The sequence below is a fragment of the Macaca fascicularis genome, chromosome 3 (assembly GCF_037993035.2).
Source record: "Macaca fascicularis isolate 582-1 chromosome 3, T2T-MFA8v1.1".
NCBI classification, from domain to species: Eukaryota; Metazoa; Chordata; class Mammalia; order Primates; family Cercopithecidae; genus Macaca; species Macaca fascicularis.
Window position 1 is genome coordinate 165,092,440 of NC_088377.1, and position 16,387 is coordinate 165,108,826.

At 32.9% G+C, this 16,387-nt stretch overlaps 1 protein-coding gene and 1 non-coding gene across 9 annotated transcripts in view; both read right to left on the reverse strand.

The window, feature by feature from the left end:
• Positions 1–494: 494 nt before the first annotated feature.
• Positions 495–16,387, reverse strand: part of IQUB (IQ motif and ubiquitin domain containing) — a 79,774-nt gene continuing 63,881 nt past the window's right edge. For 7 of the 8 annotated variants that reach the window (XM_065542520.1, XM_074035890.1, XM_005550639.4 and 4 more), the window contains 4 exons: positions 13,159–13,335; positions 9,674–9,922; positions 5,687–5,872; positions 495–1,233 (listed from right to left, as the gene is read on the reverse strand). In XM_065542520.1, coding sequence (XP_065398592.1) covers positions 1,051–1,233; positions 5,687–5,872; positions 9,674–9,922; positions 13,159–13,335 — 795 coding nt within the window. In that variant the 3' untranslated portion in view covers positions 495–1,050. The remainder of the gene's footprint in view (positions 1,234–5,686; positions 5,873–9,673; positions 9,923–13,158; positions 13,336–16,387) is intronic. The other variant, XM_065542521.1, reaches the window with a different exon arrangement.
• On the reverse strand, positions 6,289–6,395 carry LOC123572571 (U6 spliceosomal RNA). Its single transcript, XR_006697141.1, has one exon. It is a non-coding gene; the product is annotated as a U6 spliceosomal RNA (small nuclear RNA).

The window sequence follows — 16,387 nt, forward strand, 5'->3', positions numbered from 1 at the left end:
TCTCTAGTTCATGAGATTCCCTTATGCCTGGCTGTTCCCTTCACAACTGGTCATGTTATCATGATCAAGATAACTTGATCCTCTCAGTTATCTTCTTTACACTCTTCCTGGGTTCTCAGACTTTCTCCCCAAATTCATTTGAGACTAGAGGGAGAGACAGCCTGTCTGATACTGGCCCTGTATTCCTTTACTATTCTTTTAGTTTCCCTACCCACTACCCACACCTTACAATAAGGCCCTTTGTAAATAAACTCTCCTTGGCTTAAGCTATTTCGAGTGTGCCATCCATTTCCTGTTAAGACTGACTGGCAAACCATTACTCATCACCCCAGGTCCCTAATGTATATGTGGTCAAGGTCACTTCTTTGGTTTATTGGAGAAGGGGGTTGTTATGGTTTATTTAACCAAGTTTATTCTTCTTACAATTTCACCATGGTCCACGGGGAGTTTTTCTTGCGTATGCTAATAGCTCCATTGTTTACCCAGAATTAAGGTTTTTTATTTATTTATAGTGTCAATTGTTTTATTGGGATTATGAGAAGGATGGAAGGTGAAAGCAGACAATAAACTGCAAAGATTCAAATGCCTATACTAAAATATGAATTTTTTTATCCTGCTTACAGAAATTTTCAAGAAAGAGCATTTTATAATGTTTCCTCCCCTCCACATACTGATTAGCTTCCTATAACTACATTTTATCTAAAACAAATAACTTGAAAGTTGTCTAGTTTTTATTTGGTTGTTAGATTTTAACTCTAATATACTTGAAATTTTTTTAAAAATTTAATGTGAAAACACATTTTAAAATGTTTTCTTTACTCCAAAATATTAATTTCAGTAACAAAACTGCATTTCAATTTAGCACTAACTTCCTAACAACAATATACTTATATAGAAATGTTTTCTCTTGATATAACTCAAAATACTTATGAAAAACAAAAAATAAAATCAATAAACAGATTAAATTGCATTTCCATACTCTGTGACCTCTGTATTACCCTATAAGCAGTGAACAAAATGCCGATCATCAAACAAATATTCCTGGATCACCTAAGGAGGAGGTCTCTGGGATTCTATAATCTTAGGTGTTGTGTCTGAGTGATGTTTCCATCTGATCTCATCAATTTCAGGATCATCAAGTATAAATGAAGCCAGCACTGGAATCTGAGAAAAATAGTTCTTAGCCAGGATATGCTTGTGTTTGATCTTGTGAATAAACGAGCGTTCATATCCCTGCAAAGAAAAAAATCAAATCCTAGTAAATATTGCAGATATATTTTGCCAGATAAAAATACTGTCATGCCTCGGTGCCTTTGCTTGTCAATTCTTTCATCCCAGATTACATTTATTTTTCTCACATTGTCTATCATCATTCACGACTCAGTCCCTATGATACTTTAACCTGGAAGTCTTCCCCAACTCTCCCTCTGACTTCTCTAAGTTTAAATCGCTGCTAGTTACCAACTCAGTATTCATTCTCTCTTCCATTTGAGCCAGAGGCCTGATTTTGTACAGGGTGTGATATGTCTAGCTTTCTTAGTCTTTATTCTAACTGGGGGTGTCTAGTTAGAATATATATATATATATATATATATATAAAATTATATTATTAATGTTATAGATATTGAGGTCAGAAAAAACAAAAATAAAAAAAACAAAACAAGGAAAGTCTGAGAAACTGTCACCACCAAGAAGCATCTAAGGAGACATGACAACTAAATGTCTTCCAAGATTATTTAATTATACACTATATATAATCTTATATAATTATTTATATATATAACTGAATAAAGACTTTTAAAGGGACTTTTAAGAGTGGGAAGACTCACCTATTAAGCACCTCTAGCCTTTTGCCATTACTGAGAGGTACATGTAATGAAGTAGATGAACTAGCTCTCCTATCACTAAGAGTCCATCAAGCGTGAGAGAGAAAGCTGAAGATTAAATATGGCTGAGGAAAAAGTGAGATAGCCTGAATTTCTGAGAACGAGGTGAGCCACCATAATAGCCCCAAACCGCCAACATTTGAACTTTCTTGTTACATAAGAAAAGTAAACTCACATTTGATTAAATCATTATAAATTGATTTTTTCTTCTTGTAGCTGAACCCAAATGCAGCTGAGACAACAAAAAGTTATATTCATTAAATTTTCTTGTTTCTCTGTAATTACTTAGTACAGTATTTGGCACATTCAAAAGTAAATTCTGGTTAAATTAATAAATATAATCTATTACCTATTAATCTTAATTGGCTCTCTTTTCAGTCAAATCACAAATACTACCTACACTTCTTCCTAAAATTTATTTTCTGAGAATAAGACATTCCCTTTATTAAAAAGGTCAAATCAAAGATAAAAGAAAGTCCTGGGTGAAAGGACCAAAGGAGAAGAAAGCATTATATAGGAGTATCCTGGGCTTATTAAAATTTCTTCTTAACAGAAAAATTTACTAGGTTAGAATATTCATCTTTTGAGCTAATCTAACTCTGTTTCTACTACTTCATAGCCCATATTTCATTCAAGAAAAACACACTTTATTATGCTATATTAACTTACACATGTACAGAACTTTACAGGTTTTTAAAGTGCCTTTACAGAACTATAAATTAGTAAAGATGAGATAAATTATGATATATGTGTTCAAGGCACTAATAAGTAACTCTTAAATAATTGAATATATTTCCATATTATATTATTTATATTGTTAAGTAAAGCAAAGACACTCTGAGTCATTTAATATGAAATTCCTGCTACAGTAAAAGTGTATATACTTACATACACATAGAAAATTTCCAGAAGGATTTCAATACATTATTATATATATAAGAAATAGTAGTTATCATTGTAACATGGAGATAGGGATGCGTGGACATCAAGAGACCTTTTTTTTCCCATTGAAATAAGGTCCATTCTCTTGAAATAGCCATGTGATGGTTTTAAACTATGTCCACAAATTCTTTGGGTGTACAAATAGTTCTAAGAATATTACAGAAAAGTCCCATATACCCCACACCCACATTTTCCTGAATGTTTCTCAATCTGGGTTTGTCCTATGTTTTCTTCATTATTAGACTGAAGGGATGGGTTTGGGGAGGAAGGCCACAGGGGTGAAGTGCCCTTCTCCTCACATCATATCAAGGGTACATACCGTCAACATGACACCACTCCTGCTGTTAATCTTGATTACCTGGCTGAGGTAGTGCTTGTCAGGTTTCTCTACTATGAAGTTCCTCCTCTTCCATCCATAATATACTCTTTGGAAAGGAGTTATGCACAGCCCACACTTAAAGGGTGGAGAGTTATTCTCCAACTCCTTAAGAGTGGAGAGTATATACATAAATTATTTGGAATTCTACATGGGAGATTTGTTTATTTGCCTTCCTTTATTTATTCATTCAATTATTTTTAAAATGTTTAAATTGATAATAATTGTACATATTTATGGGGTACATCGTGATGGGATGATACACATATCCTGATCAGAGTAATTAGCATATTCATCTCAAATATTTATTATTTCTTTGTGCTGGGAACTTTTGATATGCTGCTTCTAGCTATTTGGAACTATATATTGTAATTAACTATAGACAACCTACAGCGGCACAGAACAGTACTAGAACTCACTCCTCCTATCTAGCTATAATTTGTGTTATCCTTAACAAATATCTTCCTATTCCCTCAACCTCTGAGACTTTTACTTTCTACATTACATTTTTTACTATGTTCAGATTCTAAGCCAATAATATATTGCTTTTATGAAAATTAAAAATGCATCAAAAATTTTTAAAGCGCTTTCATAGTTACTACGTAAGTTTATTCATGCCAAAAAAAACTATGTGGAAAGCGTTAAATAATGGTCTACTCAAAGCTTCCCTATGATGAGATACCATTATCTCTTTTTTATAGACAAGAAACTGGGTCATTGAGACATTCACAAATTTGTCCAATTTCTCCCAACTCATGAATGGTAAAGCTAGAATTCAGAGCCAGGGCTGCTTTTATCCTCTTTACTGATTCCACTTATTTAGCTAATCTTTCTAAAAATCTATGAAGCAAAGAGGGCAGGTTTTAATGTAAAGTTGTCAGTGACAGAGATTTGAGTAAATGGGTCAGGATTACTGATTTTAAGTCCACGATTGTTCCTACTTTGGCCAATGTGCACACAAGGAGAGATCAATCTGCTCCACTTAAAGTTCACATTAACGAAAAGTGTTTTTCCACATTTCCTATACCTGTTTCATATTAACTTTAAAGCATTTTTTAACTTCTTAAGAAAGCAAATATCTCTGAACATTAAGAAAATTCTGAAAATGTTCCATCTTTCTGCAAGACACAAACTACTCTTTAACTGGGCTGAAAGTTAATAGTTAAAAGACTGTATCAGCCCAAAATCATAAAAAAGGCAAATGTTCTTCCAGTTTGTCTGGTTGCAAATCTTGGTGCCCTTTATAGAAATTCGATAAGACTAGCATTCTGAAATTAGAAATGCATGTGAATAGAACATTTAATTCGATACTGCAGTAATTTGATTAAATGCACAAAGGGAGTTGTGTGGATTAATTGAAGAAGCACTGGAATATCAGCTTTGGGAATGAACCTCAATCTCATCATGGGTCCTAGATGAAATGATATTGCTAGTATTTACTATGCTTCCTGTGGTTAAATATTTATGAGGCAGCTTAGTTTACTAAATATAACATTTAAGACAGCTTCAACTTATTGCTACCTTTTCTTTCAATCCCTAGAGTGAAATTTTCCTTAGCCTTGCTTCCTAAAACTAAAAAAATATTTAAAAACTAAAACCTTAGCTAGTTTCTTATCTTTATATTAATCACCCCTTGTTCCATGAAAAAAACAGGGAATCACACTATTTTAAATGACTATTGTATTTTGTAATTTCTTTACTTAGCTGACATTTTTTATAGAATTAAAGAATGCAGAGAATCAGTATTAATTATTGGGATCCTGAACTTAGTGTAACTGGAACTCTCTAGGAACTCTTCAGGAGCCCCTCAATTTACCCATCAAAATGTTTTACAGATTGCATCATGTAAGTTACTAAAATTACAGTAAATGGCATTTAATGTTTATAGTGCTTGCTCCGCTCCTGGCAAGTTGGAAGCAAATGAAAAATGGAGCATCAGAACTACACTCCATCAGTATGATTGCCATTTAGAGCACAAAATTATGAAAAAAATTTGAGAGTTGGGTGTTTTTAAGCAGACTCAAGATAATTAATCAAAGAAGGACAGATTCTGGGTTCCATAATACCTATCTGGTGGTAATGCACATTTATTCATTCAACAAATACTTAGAAACTCCACTCTGCAACAGTCAGCATTGTAGGTATCAGAGAAATAGATGTAAATAAGCTGAACAAAATCGCTGCCTTCATGGAATTTACTGTGGAATATGCTTAAACTTGTTATTAGGAGAGACTGGTATGATTTAGGAGAGACTGGTATTACAAGTTTAGGACTTGTAATATGTTCAAATCTCTTATATATACCTTTTATTTAATCTGTGCCATATATGCCATTCATATATTTTTTTGCTGTTAATCCATAAGTTCTGTTTCTTAATCTGATGGAAGTATTTAAGCATGGAATATATTAGAAGGCAGTCCAGTTAGCTCTAATAATTCCAATGATTAAATTAACTTCACAAATAAAATTCATCTTTCTTACCTCTTCAATACTTGTTAGGTTGAGATGAGCAGCCGCTTCATCTTTGGTAAGAAGAATACAGTTCCAGGGGGACCACTCCAGGGATTTATTCCATCTGACCATGACCAGATCACTGAGATCGTCCCAGGCACTGAGGACGGACTGGGACGCCCAGATGTTCTCTGTCAGGTACTGAATGTCTTGTAGCTGCATGTCAAAGCAAGTTTTAAAAACAATGTAGTTTAAATTCGTTTAAGATTATTATATTACTTGAACAAGTAATTAAGTTATAGAGTATTTTTAAGTGGAATATTATTCACTAGGTTTCAATGACACATAGCCCCTTATTTTTCACTAAACTTCTGTTCATTTTGCCTAAACTACATTATCAGTCTCACAGTTGTGTCCCCATCTCTAAACCAGAGTAAGCAGTATAAATTTATTTCAGTATGCTAATTTTATCTTAATATAATCTTAATAATACTGTAATGTTACCATAATAAACATATGGTATTCAATGATTTTTAAAAACTCATTAGTAAGTACCATCTTAATTTCAGGACCATTGTCGAGACCTTTTAAAACCTTTTACTGCCATTTTACAAATGAGGAAGTTGAGTTTTTTTTATATGGAACACTTCACAAGTTTGCATGTCATCCTTGTCCAAGGGCCATGCTAATCTTCACTGTATGGTTTCAGTTTCAGTATATGGGCTGCTGAAGCGAACACAGGAAGTTGAGATTTAATAAAGATAAGTAATTCACTTAGTGTTAATAAAAAGACTTGGTTGTTTCAATAAAAAAGAGGGGTAATGAAATTGTTGTTTAAAACTTTTTTAAAAATGTAAACTTTATTAGCTAAAACTCTTGGAATGACTTTTTATCATGGGGTCTGCATTATAAATTAAGAATTGCCAGAGAGGGACAAACTCAACAAAGTATAAGCATGTAAAAAGAACATTTTTTTAAAAGCTTCTGTGAAAAACTGTGAGAGCAGAAATATTTTCTGTAAAATGAGTAGACAAAACCTAACAATTTGCCAAAGTAAAAAACAAAAAGAACCTGTAATCATCAGCTATGACAGTATTTCATAAATTGATAATTCAATATATTAAGCTCAACTAATGCATTCTAGCTTTTACTTAATGCTAAAAAAGACAATACTCTGTACATAGCTGCTATGAAAAATAAATTTATAGACTTTTAAAATTCAATGTTTTATATATTTTACTTACATTCAAAATGCATCTTGTTTACATTTTTGTTTTTAATTTACTTGCTCAACTGTACTAATAATTTTGAAATTGTATCATACAGAATAACATGTTTATTTGCATGTAAATGTCAAATATGCACATGATAAGTGTGATTGGCAGTCTCTAAGAGCTTTCTACCTTTCAAGTAGTCATTGTACTTGAAATTTTTGCAGTAATACAGCAATACTATTGCCTATTAGGCAGTATTTGTATGCATTACAGATAAATGAGGTGACTAGTACAACACTCAAATCTCTTGTCTAAGCAGAATGTTTACTTTTTGTATATATTAGCTTTCACCTTTTCATTTTATATGACATCATGTTCACATTTAATATATGCTAATCTTTGCTGTTGTTCACCAGATTTACTGTTTATGAGAATGTTCAAATATTCAAATTATGCCTCAAATACTATTACTGAAATAAATATTAATCAAAATTACACCAATTACAAGGGGGGAAGTTACTGGACACTCATATTTGTCTGCTAATCCTAGACATTGGAAAAGTAATATAAGAGACCAAAACCCTACACAGATACAGTATTGAAATTAAATCACATCTAATGGAGATTATCCTTATCTGAAAGGTTACAATGCTCCACTAGAATTTTTTCATTCAATATGTGTAATGGTTGATTTTACATCAACTTGATGAGGCCACAGGATACCCAGATATTTGGTCATATGGTATTCTGGTGTTTATGTGAGGGTAGTTTTGGATGAGATTAACATTTAAGTCAATAAACTGAGTAAAGCAGATTGTCTTCCATAATGTGAGTGGGCTTTATCCAATCAGTTGAAGGCCTGAATAGAACAAAAAGTTGACCCTGCCCCCAAGTAAGGAAGACTGTTCTTGCCTAATGGCCATTGAATTGAGACATTGGCTCCTCCTGGTTCTATAGCAGCCTGCTGGTCGTCAGACTTGAACTGGGCCATCAGCTGTTTAGGTTTTAGATTTACCAGCCTCCATAATTATGTGAGAAAATTCCTTGTAACAAATCTCCTTATATGTATATATATATATAGCATATATGTATAAAATTTCCTGTTGGTTCTGTTTCTCAGGAGAAATCTGACTAATACAACATGGAATATTGAGGCAGCACTTGTTGGTGACTTATATTAAAGCCCTAGTACATATAAGATTCTCTACAAGGAAATATACATCTGTCATGTCAACAATTCCTGAATAAAAGTAGCAAATAAGAATTTAAGCTGATATAAACATCAAATTTATTAATAAAATATTCATTCTATTGGACAAAATATGTAATCATTTTAATTTGTGTTTTTCAAACTGTGGGTTGCTACCTCTTGGGTGATACCAAAGTTTTCCAAATGGAAATTAGAATAAGTAGACTGAGACTGAATAGAAAACATCAGAGTGCATCCATAGGGGTAAAGATAAACATTATTTTGGAAACTCTTATTTCTGAGGCAGAACAGCATGTGTTTACATGTATGGATTCTGGGACTCAAACTGCCTAGTTTTCAATCTTGGTGCTGGTACTTAGTAGCGTAAACTTGGACAAGTTTGTTAACTGCTCAGTGCTTCACTTTCCTCATCTGCAGAATAGAAATAAGGCTATTTTGATGGGAATTTTGTGTTGATTAACTCAATAAAGTATGTAAAGCCATATAGGTACTGAGTATTGAGAATTATCATGCATGCCTATATCAGGTTGTCATAAAAATACATTTTTACTGTAGATTGAGATTTAAGAGTTTGAAAGCTACTGATTTAGAAGAATTTTTTAACAAAGCACATCACATTTGGTACCTGTTTTTAAATCTCTATAAAGTTTTCTATTCATAGTAGTGTCTATTTTCCTATTTGGTATTAAACACAGTTTAGTTCATTTTAATTAATAACTTTAATTTACAGAAAATTTGCCCTTATTTGACAGTCTGTGAACACAAATATCATTAATGAGGTGAATAGTGCACTATAACATACTTTTATTAATAAGTGGCTCATGTTGGGTAGTCATATCAACAACAAGTAAGTCCTTCTCTTTTCTCACTCCCTTACGTAAGTCCAAACAGTGTCAGGAATTTGTTTTTATTTTGTAGAGACACAGACTATCCTCTGGCCTAAACAACCCAATAGAAGTCATGGAATAACCAAAGAGACCAAAGTAGTGGTTAAGTTAGGAATTCAGGTCAGAGTTCTTGATCTCACAGGCTCCACCCTCTCACAGAGCTAGGAGAAGTTCTTAAGAGAAGTAGATTGCGGATAGGGTCAATGATCCAATGCAATGATTCATCCAAAAGAACTCTGGCCAGAAATTTTCCAGTTGTGTGGTATCATACCAACACTTTACATAGACAAGTATCAAAGTCTTTCCCTAAGGTTTTTTTTTTTTTTTTTTTTTTTAAACTTTCTATAAGCCTTAGCTTTCACTTTTGGTGTTATTTACCATTATGGTCACATTCGGTTTACACTAATTAGTACTGTTATTCATAAACACTAGTATGTGTATATGTAACATCAGTTTCTGTAAAAGTCATTCATTCATTCAACAAATATTGAGGGCCTTAAATAAAAACTTGGTACTGTATTAGGTTATAGAGGTATAATGGTGAGCAGGAGGAATAAAAAGCATACTCCTGCCCTTACAGAGCTTACAGTCTAGTGGAATAGAGAGTCATTAAACAATCACACACACACACACAAACACGCATAAGATTGCAAGACAGCCTCCTTGACAGGCTTCAGCTATAATTGGCACCCCTTATTGACCATACCTGCATCAAGAAAGCAATTTTAGAATCATCTTCATAATCAGCTTCTGTAAAGTAGAGCTGTTGAAGTAAACATCTGTACTTCAAAAATGATTCTCGTTTTTGAGCCTCATTCTCAAGGCTAATGCAGTTACGACACCGGTATATGCGGCGTGAGGTGGATGATATAGAAAACTCAGTAGAAGGCAAATAAAGCTGGCAACTGTGGCAAAAGTAAATCTTTTTATAAAATTTCAATGGGTCTTGAGGGACCTAAATAGTAAAAAAATAAATAAATAAATAAGCCAGGCCAGGCCAAATATGATCCTAACCAATAGAAGCATCAAGGGCTAACTTATCTTAGAATGAGATTAAAAAAAAAAACAGTTGGCTAATTTCCAAAATTATATTTTCCCTTAACTTCTTATTCTATAGAAAATCTAAATTTCAAGCAGTATTTATTCATCCTGCCAAAATACTGAAAATCTGTTATTCATCAATTCTTAGATATTTGTTGTAAAATCACTTAGAAAATTAATTGACTGAAAAAAATAGTAGGAGGAGGCTTTTTATTGTTAAGAAAAGTTTAGATTTTTTTCAGTTCTACATTAGTTATTCCTATAGGCAATAGCTAGATTCACATATAAGTAAAAACCCACTAAACCAATTGTTCTTCTCGTTTAATTTATCTTCAAAATAAATTTGGATTAGTTCAAATGATTAATTTTCAAAGTTTGAAATTCTATGTCTAAAACAATAGACAGAGAGTAATTCTATCAACAAAATAATCAATCCAATCATTCACTATGGGCTAAAAATTCACTATTCACTATGGGCATGAATGAATGAGTGAACTGTGAACATCTCAACACAAACTGAATCAAGGTGTATATAAGCCAGTCTTTCCTAATTTATGGTACATCAGTACCTCTGGCTTCCATGAAAGTAAAGATCAAGCAGCAACAGAGTTTGCATGTGATATATAAGACTTTCAAAAAATATTTTTATAAAGAAGGAAATAGACATCAATGTTCTATAAATCTATACATTTTTTCTCTTACTCAATATAGATTTAAAATATTTACCATTATAATCCCTTCCAATGTTTTACTTTGTTCTGAACATCTGTTACCTTTCTGCACCTTCCCTTCTACTCTGCCTTACTTTTCCTAAACGCTCCATCTTCCTGAAGGGTAATATTCTTTAAAAACTTCATTGTCCCTTGTCTTGTAATTTTGGGAGATAAGACAATATGTAAATTTAAAAGGTAGTCAATTCTTCGAGAGAAAAGAAGAGTGATCTGGGGTATATGGATCAAAGATCCAGAAGACAACTTATCTGGTTTATTTTCTTATTCTGAGATTTACACATTTTGTTTATCTTAAATGATTATTTTATCTTCATGCCTCCTATGCATTAAATTAGCAAATACATCAGTCAACCTCATGAAAACACGTTAGCACACCTCTCCATTATAGATGGAGCATTTATTATAATGCCATGGAAAGATATTCTCTACCCATCTGAAATTGTGCAAGAAAAAAAAAAACTCATTCTCATTATTATTATGATGACAGAGGGCTCCATTTAAGCTGCAGAATTTAACACTATGCATTCTCCAGAGTACACTGGGTACTTCATGCTGGCCTACTCCCAAAAAGTGGTTGTGGGGGTAGTGGTGTTCCTTCAAATTCTTCTCCCACTATGCAAACTAAAAATGTGCAAATGAGCCATTCCTTTTTAAAGCCAGTAACGTTTAAATCCAGCCAGTAGTTTAAGATATTAAAGAGTATATTCCCCCCAAAAAAGAAGTACAAGATAATCCATAGGTGTGTCCTAGATTCAAGAACAAACTTTAAACCCTTTATCTTAATTAATATATTTATCACATACCGCAGGCAGAAACGCAACATGGTGCAGTCAGTTTGGAAAAAAAATGTTTAGTAGTCTCTTTTTAAAGTAAACATGCATTTACCATGTGATTCAATATGCCACTTTCTAGGAATTTACCCCAAAACAATCAATTTACCCAAAAACTCGTATATAGTACTTATAATGGCTTTATTCATAAAAGACCAAAACTCTAAACAATCCAAATGTCCTACAACTGTGAATGGATTTTTAAAGACTTCTTGTATATCCAGATACTAGAATATTTTTCGGCTATAAAAACAAACCACTGACACACTCAAAAACATGGGTGAATCTCAAATGCAATATGCTAAGTGAAAGAAGTCAGTCTCAAAAGACTACATATAGTATGATTCCATTTATATGACCTTCTGAAATAGATAAAACTATAAAAATAAAATACATATCAGTGTTTGCCAAGGATCGGGAAGTTAGGGAAAGGGCTGACTACAAAGTGGCAGCATGAGAGAATTCTGGGGGATGATAGGACCATTTCTTATTTTGACTGTGCTACTGGTTATATGACTCTATACATTTTTCAGAACTTACCAAAAAGAGTACATTTTACCAAAGGTAAAATTTAAAAATAAATAAAATGATATAACATTATGTAAAGTTGTAGAAACTCTATCAATTGTATTACTCCAAATATAAACCGAATAAATCTACAGAGAAAGAAGGTGGCTCAGACAAATGAAATATTGGTTTGAATAAGAAATAATATAATGGGAACTTTTTCTCTTGGACTTTTGTTATATTTTAATATTTTTGCAATACAATCAGGTTTTAAAAAATCAATTTGAAAAATATAAAAATTAAACAGTATTCTTCTAGAAGTCTTGACTAAATATAAGATTTTGTTTTTTCAAAAAAGCTAAAGATGTTTAGTCAGCTTTTTAAGTAAATTTTAACTGAATATAATCATTGAAATAAAACTATAATTCTCTGACAACATTCTCCACCCCAAGAGTTTTACTAATAGTGTTTTAAATAGCTCTGCACAGTAAGAAGGCAATGAAAATTCCCACAGAAGCCTAACGACGTTGCAGTTGGAGAAGATAGTGTAATTCAAATACATTACATTTGAAGTTCTCTCAGAAGATCCATATGGATCTGTTCAGTAATAACTATAACTATGTGATAAGTGTTTTAAGGAACACAGACAAGGTATAACATAGAATCTCAGAAAAAAACAATTTAACTCCCTGTGATGCCTCATGAAGGAGAAGAGATGAGAGTTGAGTCTTAGAAAATGAAGAGGAATTGGCTGGGTAAATAGTGAATGGTTCCAGGGGAAACCAACAGTATGTACAAAGCCATGGAGGTGTGAGAAATCATAATACATTCAACATAATGCAATATTCAGTTGGAAAGTTGGTGAAGATATTAGGAAATAATTGAAAGTTGGAAATACTCAGAAGTCAAGTGAGTAAGTGTAGTTTACCAACATACAAAATAATCATTCAAAGGAGATACCACCAATAAGATGGCATTCCACATGGACTCCAAGGAAAGTGTTAAAGCAAAACTTGAATATACTTCAATTTACTATACCACATCTTAGGATTTTGAAAAAGGAATATAAAGAAGTAGAATACCTTAAGGTATTTTGCAACTTCAGGATTAAACAGAGGTGTTTTGATATAATGAAAAAAGAGTGTCGCAATTCTTTTTCTGAGTCCTTCAAGGTTATGATGTTTGACTCCTCTCATCATAAGGTCAACCTCTCTGTCAATCAATTCTAGAATTTCCTGAGTTAGTTTACATTCATGTTCCTACACAAAACACAAAAATATATGGTATAAAATTTTACAGATCACTAAGTTCATTTTCAAATTGCCACCAAAACAAACCAAAATCTACATTCCAAAAGAAATGAAACATTGCCAATAGGAATATAAATTGGCAAAACTAATTTGGAAAAAAATCGGTATATCCGACACACTAGAGTTAAATATATGCAAAATCTATGACCCAGGAATTCTACTCTTAGGTGCTTTAAAGAAATGTGCATGTAGAGCTCTACTGTTCATATTAACTGAAAATTAGAAACAGCCAATAGTCCATAAATAGATTACATTAATAAATTACAGCTTATTTACACAATAAATTATCTAATATATGGAAATAAATGAACTATAGCTATAGTTCATTTTTTGTTGTATATATAGCTATATACAACAAAAACTTAAATCTTACAAATTAATTTTAAGCAAAATACTGAAAGTACAAAATAACAGATATAGTACAATTCTGTCAAATAAAATTCAAGAATAAGCAACACTAAATCATATTATTTACATATTTATACAGAGGTGGTAAAACTATGAAGAAAAATCAAGAAAATGACTACCATGAAAGTCAGTATGATAGTTACTTCTAGGAGATGACAGGAGGAATTGGAAAAGAGGACACCAGAAACATTGACAACATCCTGTTTAATATTTGTTAAACTGTATGTATATATTTTATTCACTTTTCTGCCTATTTATTATAGGTCACAATATTTTTTATAAAGTAATATAAATGAGTGTGGTTGGATGAAAAAGCCACAAGTAATAAAGTGATTAATGTAGAAGTATTTATTAGGTCCTCCAATTGCCCAAGGGAAAACTGGAAGATACACAGCTTGAATGAAGGAGTCAGAAGATAAAGTCATTAATTGTAAAATAACGCTCTTCTGTACTTTGTACTACATGGTTGGTAAGGCTAATATGAGAGTCTGTATCAGTGGTCCTTTACCCTGGAGGCACTTTAGAAGGACCTCAGGGAGATTTTTAAAAATTTTAATATTGTCCTCATACCTGAGGAGCTAATTTAACTGCTCTAAAGTTGGGCCTAGATTTATACTCATTTATGCTCATATTCATTCATGCTGTCCCTCTTGCAGGCTCTCCAGGTGATTCTAATATGCACTGAGGTTTAAAATTCACTGGTCTGTATTAGTAACTACTATCAAAATAACACCTATTATTTATTGAGGCCCCCCTCTTTGTAAGGCACTATATTAAGTTTTTATATTTATATATGTGTGTGTGTATATATATACATACATGTAGATACACACATACATATTCTCAAAGTAACTAATTTTACAAATGACAAAACTGATTTTCATAAGAAATACTAACTTATTTTAAGGTTGTGCAGCCATAAATGAAGAGTCAGAATTTGAGTTGTGCTTAAAGACTTTAACCCTCCATCAAAATATTTTCAAGTAAATGTATACATGAATATTTCATACTAAACATAGTAAGATATGCATGATTTGCCTTTTATGAGTCCATCCTTTGGCCTTTTTATTACTGGTCCTAATTATGTCAGGATTTATATTATATTCCCTATGCACTCTCTTTTTGCCAATCTGGTCTTTTTACTGCCCTCTGTAAGTATCATGTTTATTTCCTACCTCTGGACCTATTGCTTCTCCCTCCCTACCTATCTCTTATCTTTCAAGGTTGGTCACCATGCAAACATCTTTGAAAAGGTAGTCCAGAAAAAAGGCAGTCAATGCCTCTGCTGGTAAGAAATGCAAGATATCTATGGAGATCTCCCAGGAAGAACCATTTACCCAATTATTTAATGTGTTTTAAGAGTTTTGTGTGCCTTGGAGGACAGACACATAAACTCATCAACAGAAAGAGTGTTCTTTACAGTTAGGAGTACAGAAACCTACACAGAATATCAAAATGTTATGCTTATGAAATTCTCAGGTTTGTAATCATGTAGCTCACTTAGATGGACCTAAATATGGCTGACAGTTTTCAGTTGTTACATATAGTGAACCACTGATTTTCACTACAATATCTATGCCTGTATGTTCTGGCAATCTGGGCCATATTGATGACCAAAACAGACTGACCATGCAGTTATCTAATCCATTGCTTATGTATAAACTTTAGTTAATACAGATGATCACTCAGAAACAACCTATATTTCTATGCTATACTGAACAAGCATCTGCCAAGTGTTTTATTAACTTGAGAACTCAAAAGCACAATTCAGAACCCAAATACTTTTTACCTGTATTGCCCACTTATTACATAAGCTTACATTAAATATTGAGCTTACATTATGGTCAGGATAAATTAAATAAAATAATGTAAATTATTTAATTTGGGCTATAAAATGCAAGAGCTATACCAATGGTCCTAATAACAGTAGAGTTTCCCCCTTTAATTAGAAATATAGAAAACATATTCATTGTAATGAAAGTTCGAGTGTGTTGCCCAGATCAGCCCTACTTCAGCACTGAAGGAGACTCTCAACGGCAAGTTGTGGTAGCTGACAGCCCTCCACTGAGCCTCTCTCTGAGAATTCCCTGTGCTGAAGAGAGCCATCTGGCCTAAAGATAGACAGTTACCATCAGCTGAAAACAAACTGCCTCATCTAAGGTCATATTTCTTCTCAGGGACATCGTGAATCAAATGACTAATTGCTGTGGCAGTATAGAGACCCATGATCCTGTGAGAGTCTGGGGTATGTGAAAACAAAAACTAAATCAAGTCTTCGCCCAGGTCCAGCTCATAATGGATCTACTGGGTTCAAAGGGCCACCCAGTATTCATTTCCCTAGTCCTTGAATATATAACTGGAATAGAATACTTGATAGTTGGCACAGCCTCACTACCCTTGATTTCTTGACCTGTGGAGTAAGAGCTATCATGATGAGGAAAACCAAGTGGAAGCCCCTGAAACTGCCCTAGCCTGGGAACAGAGGAGGTGAAAGTAAAAATGGCCCCACTTACTACTTGGGAAATTTTTGCTTCCTGCTGTAACTCAGGACTATTTAAGTTTACAGGTCCTAATTCCGGGAGGAAAAATTCTT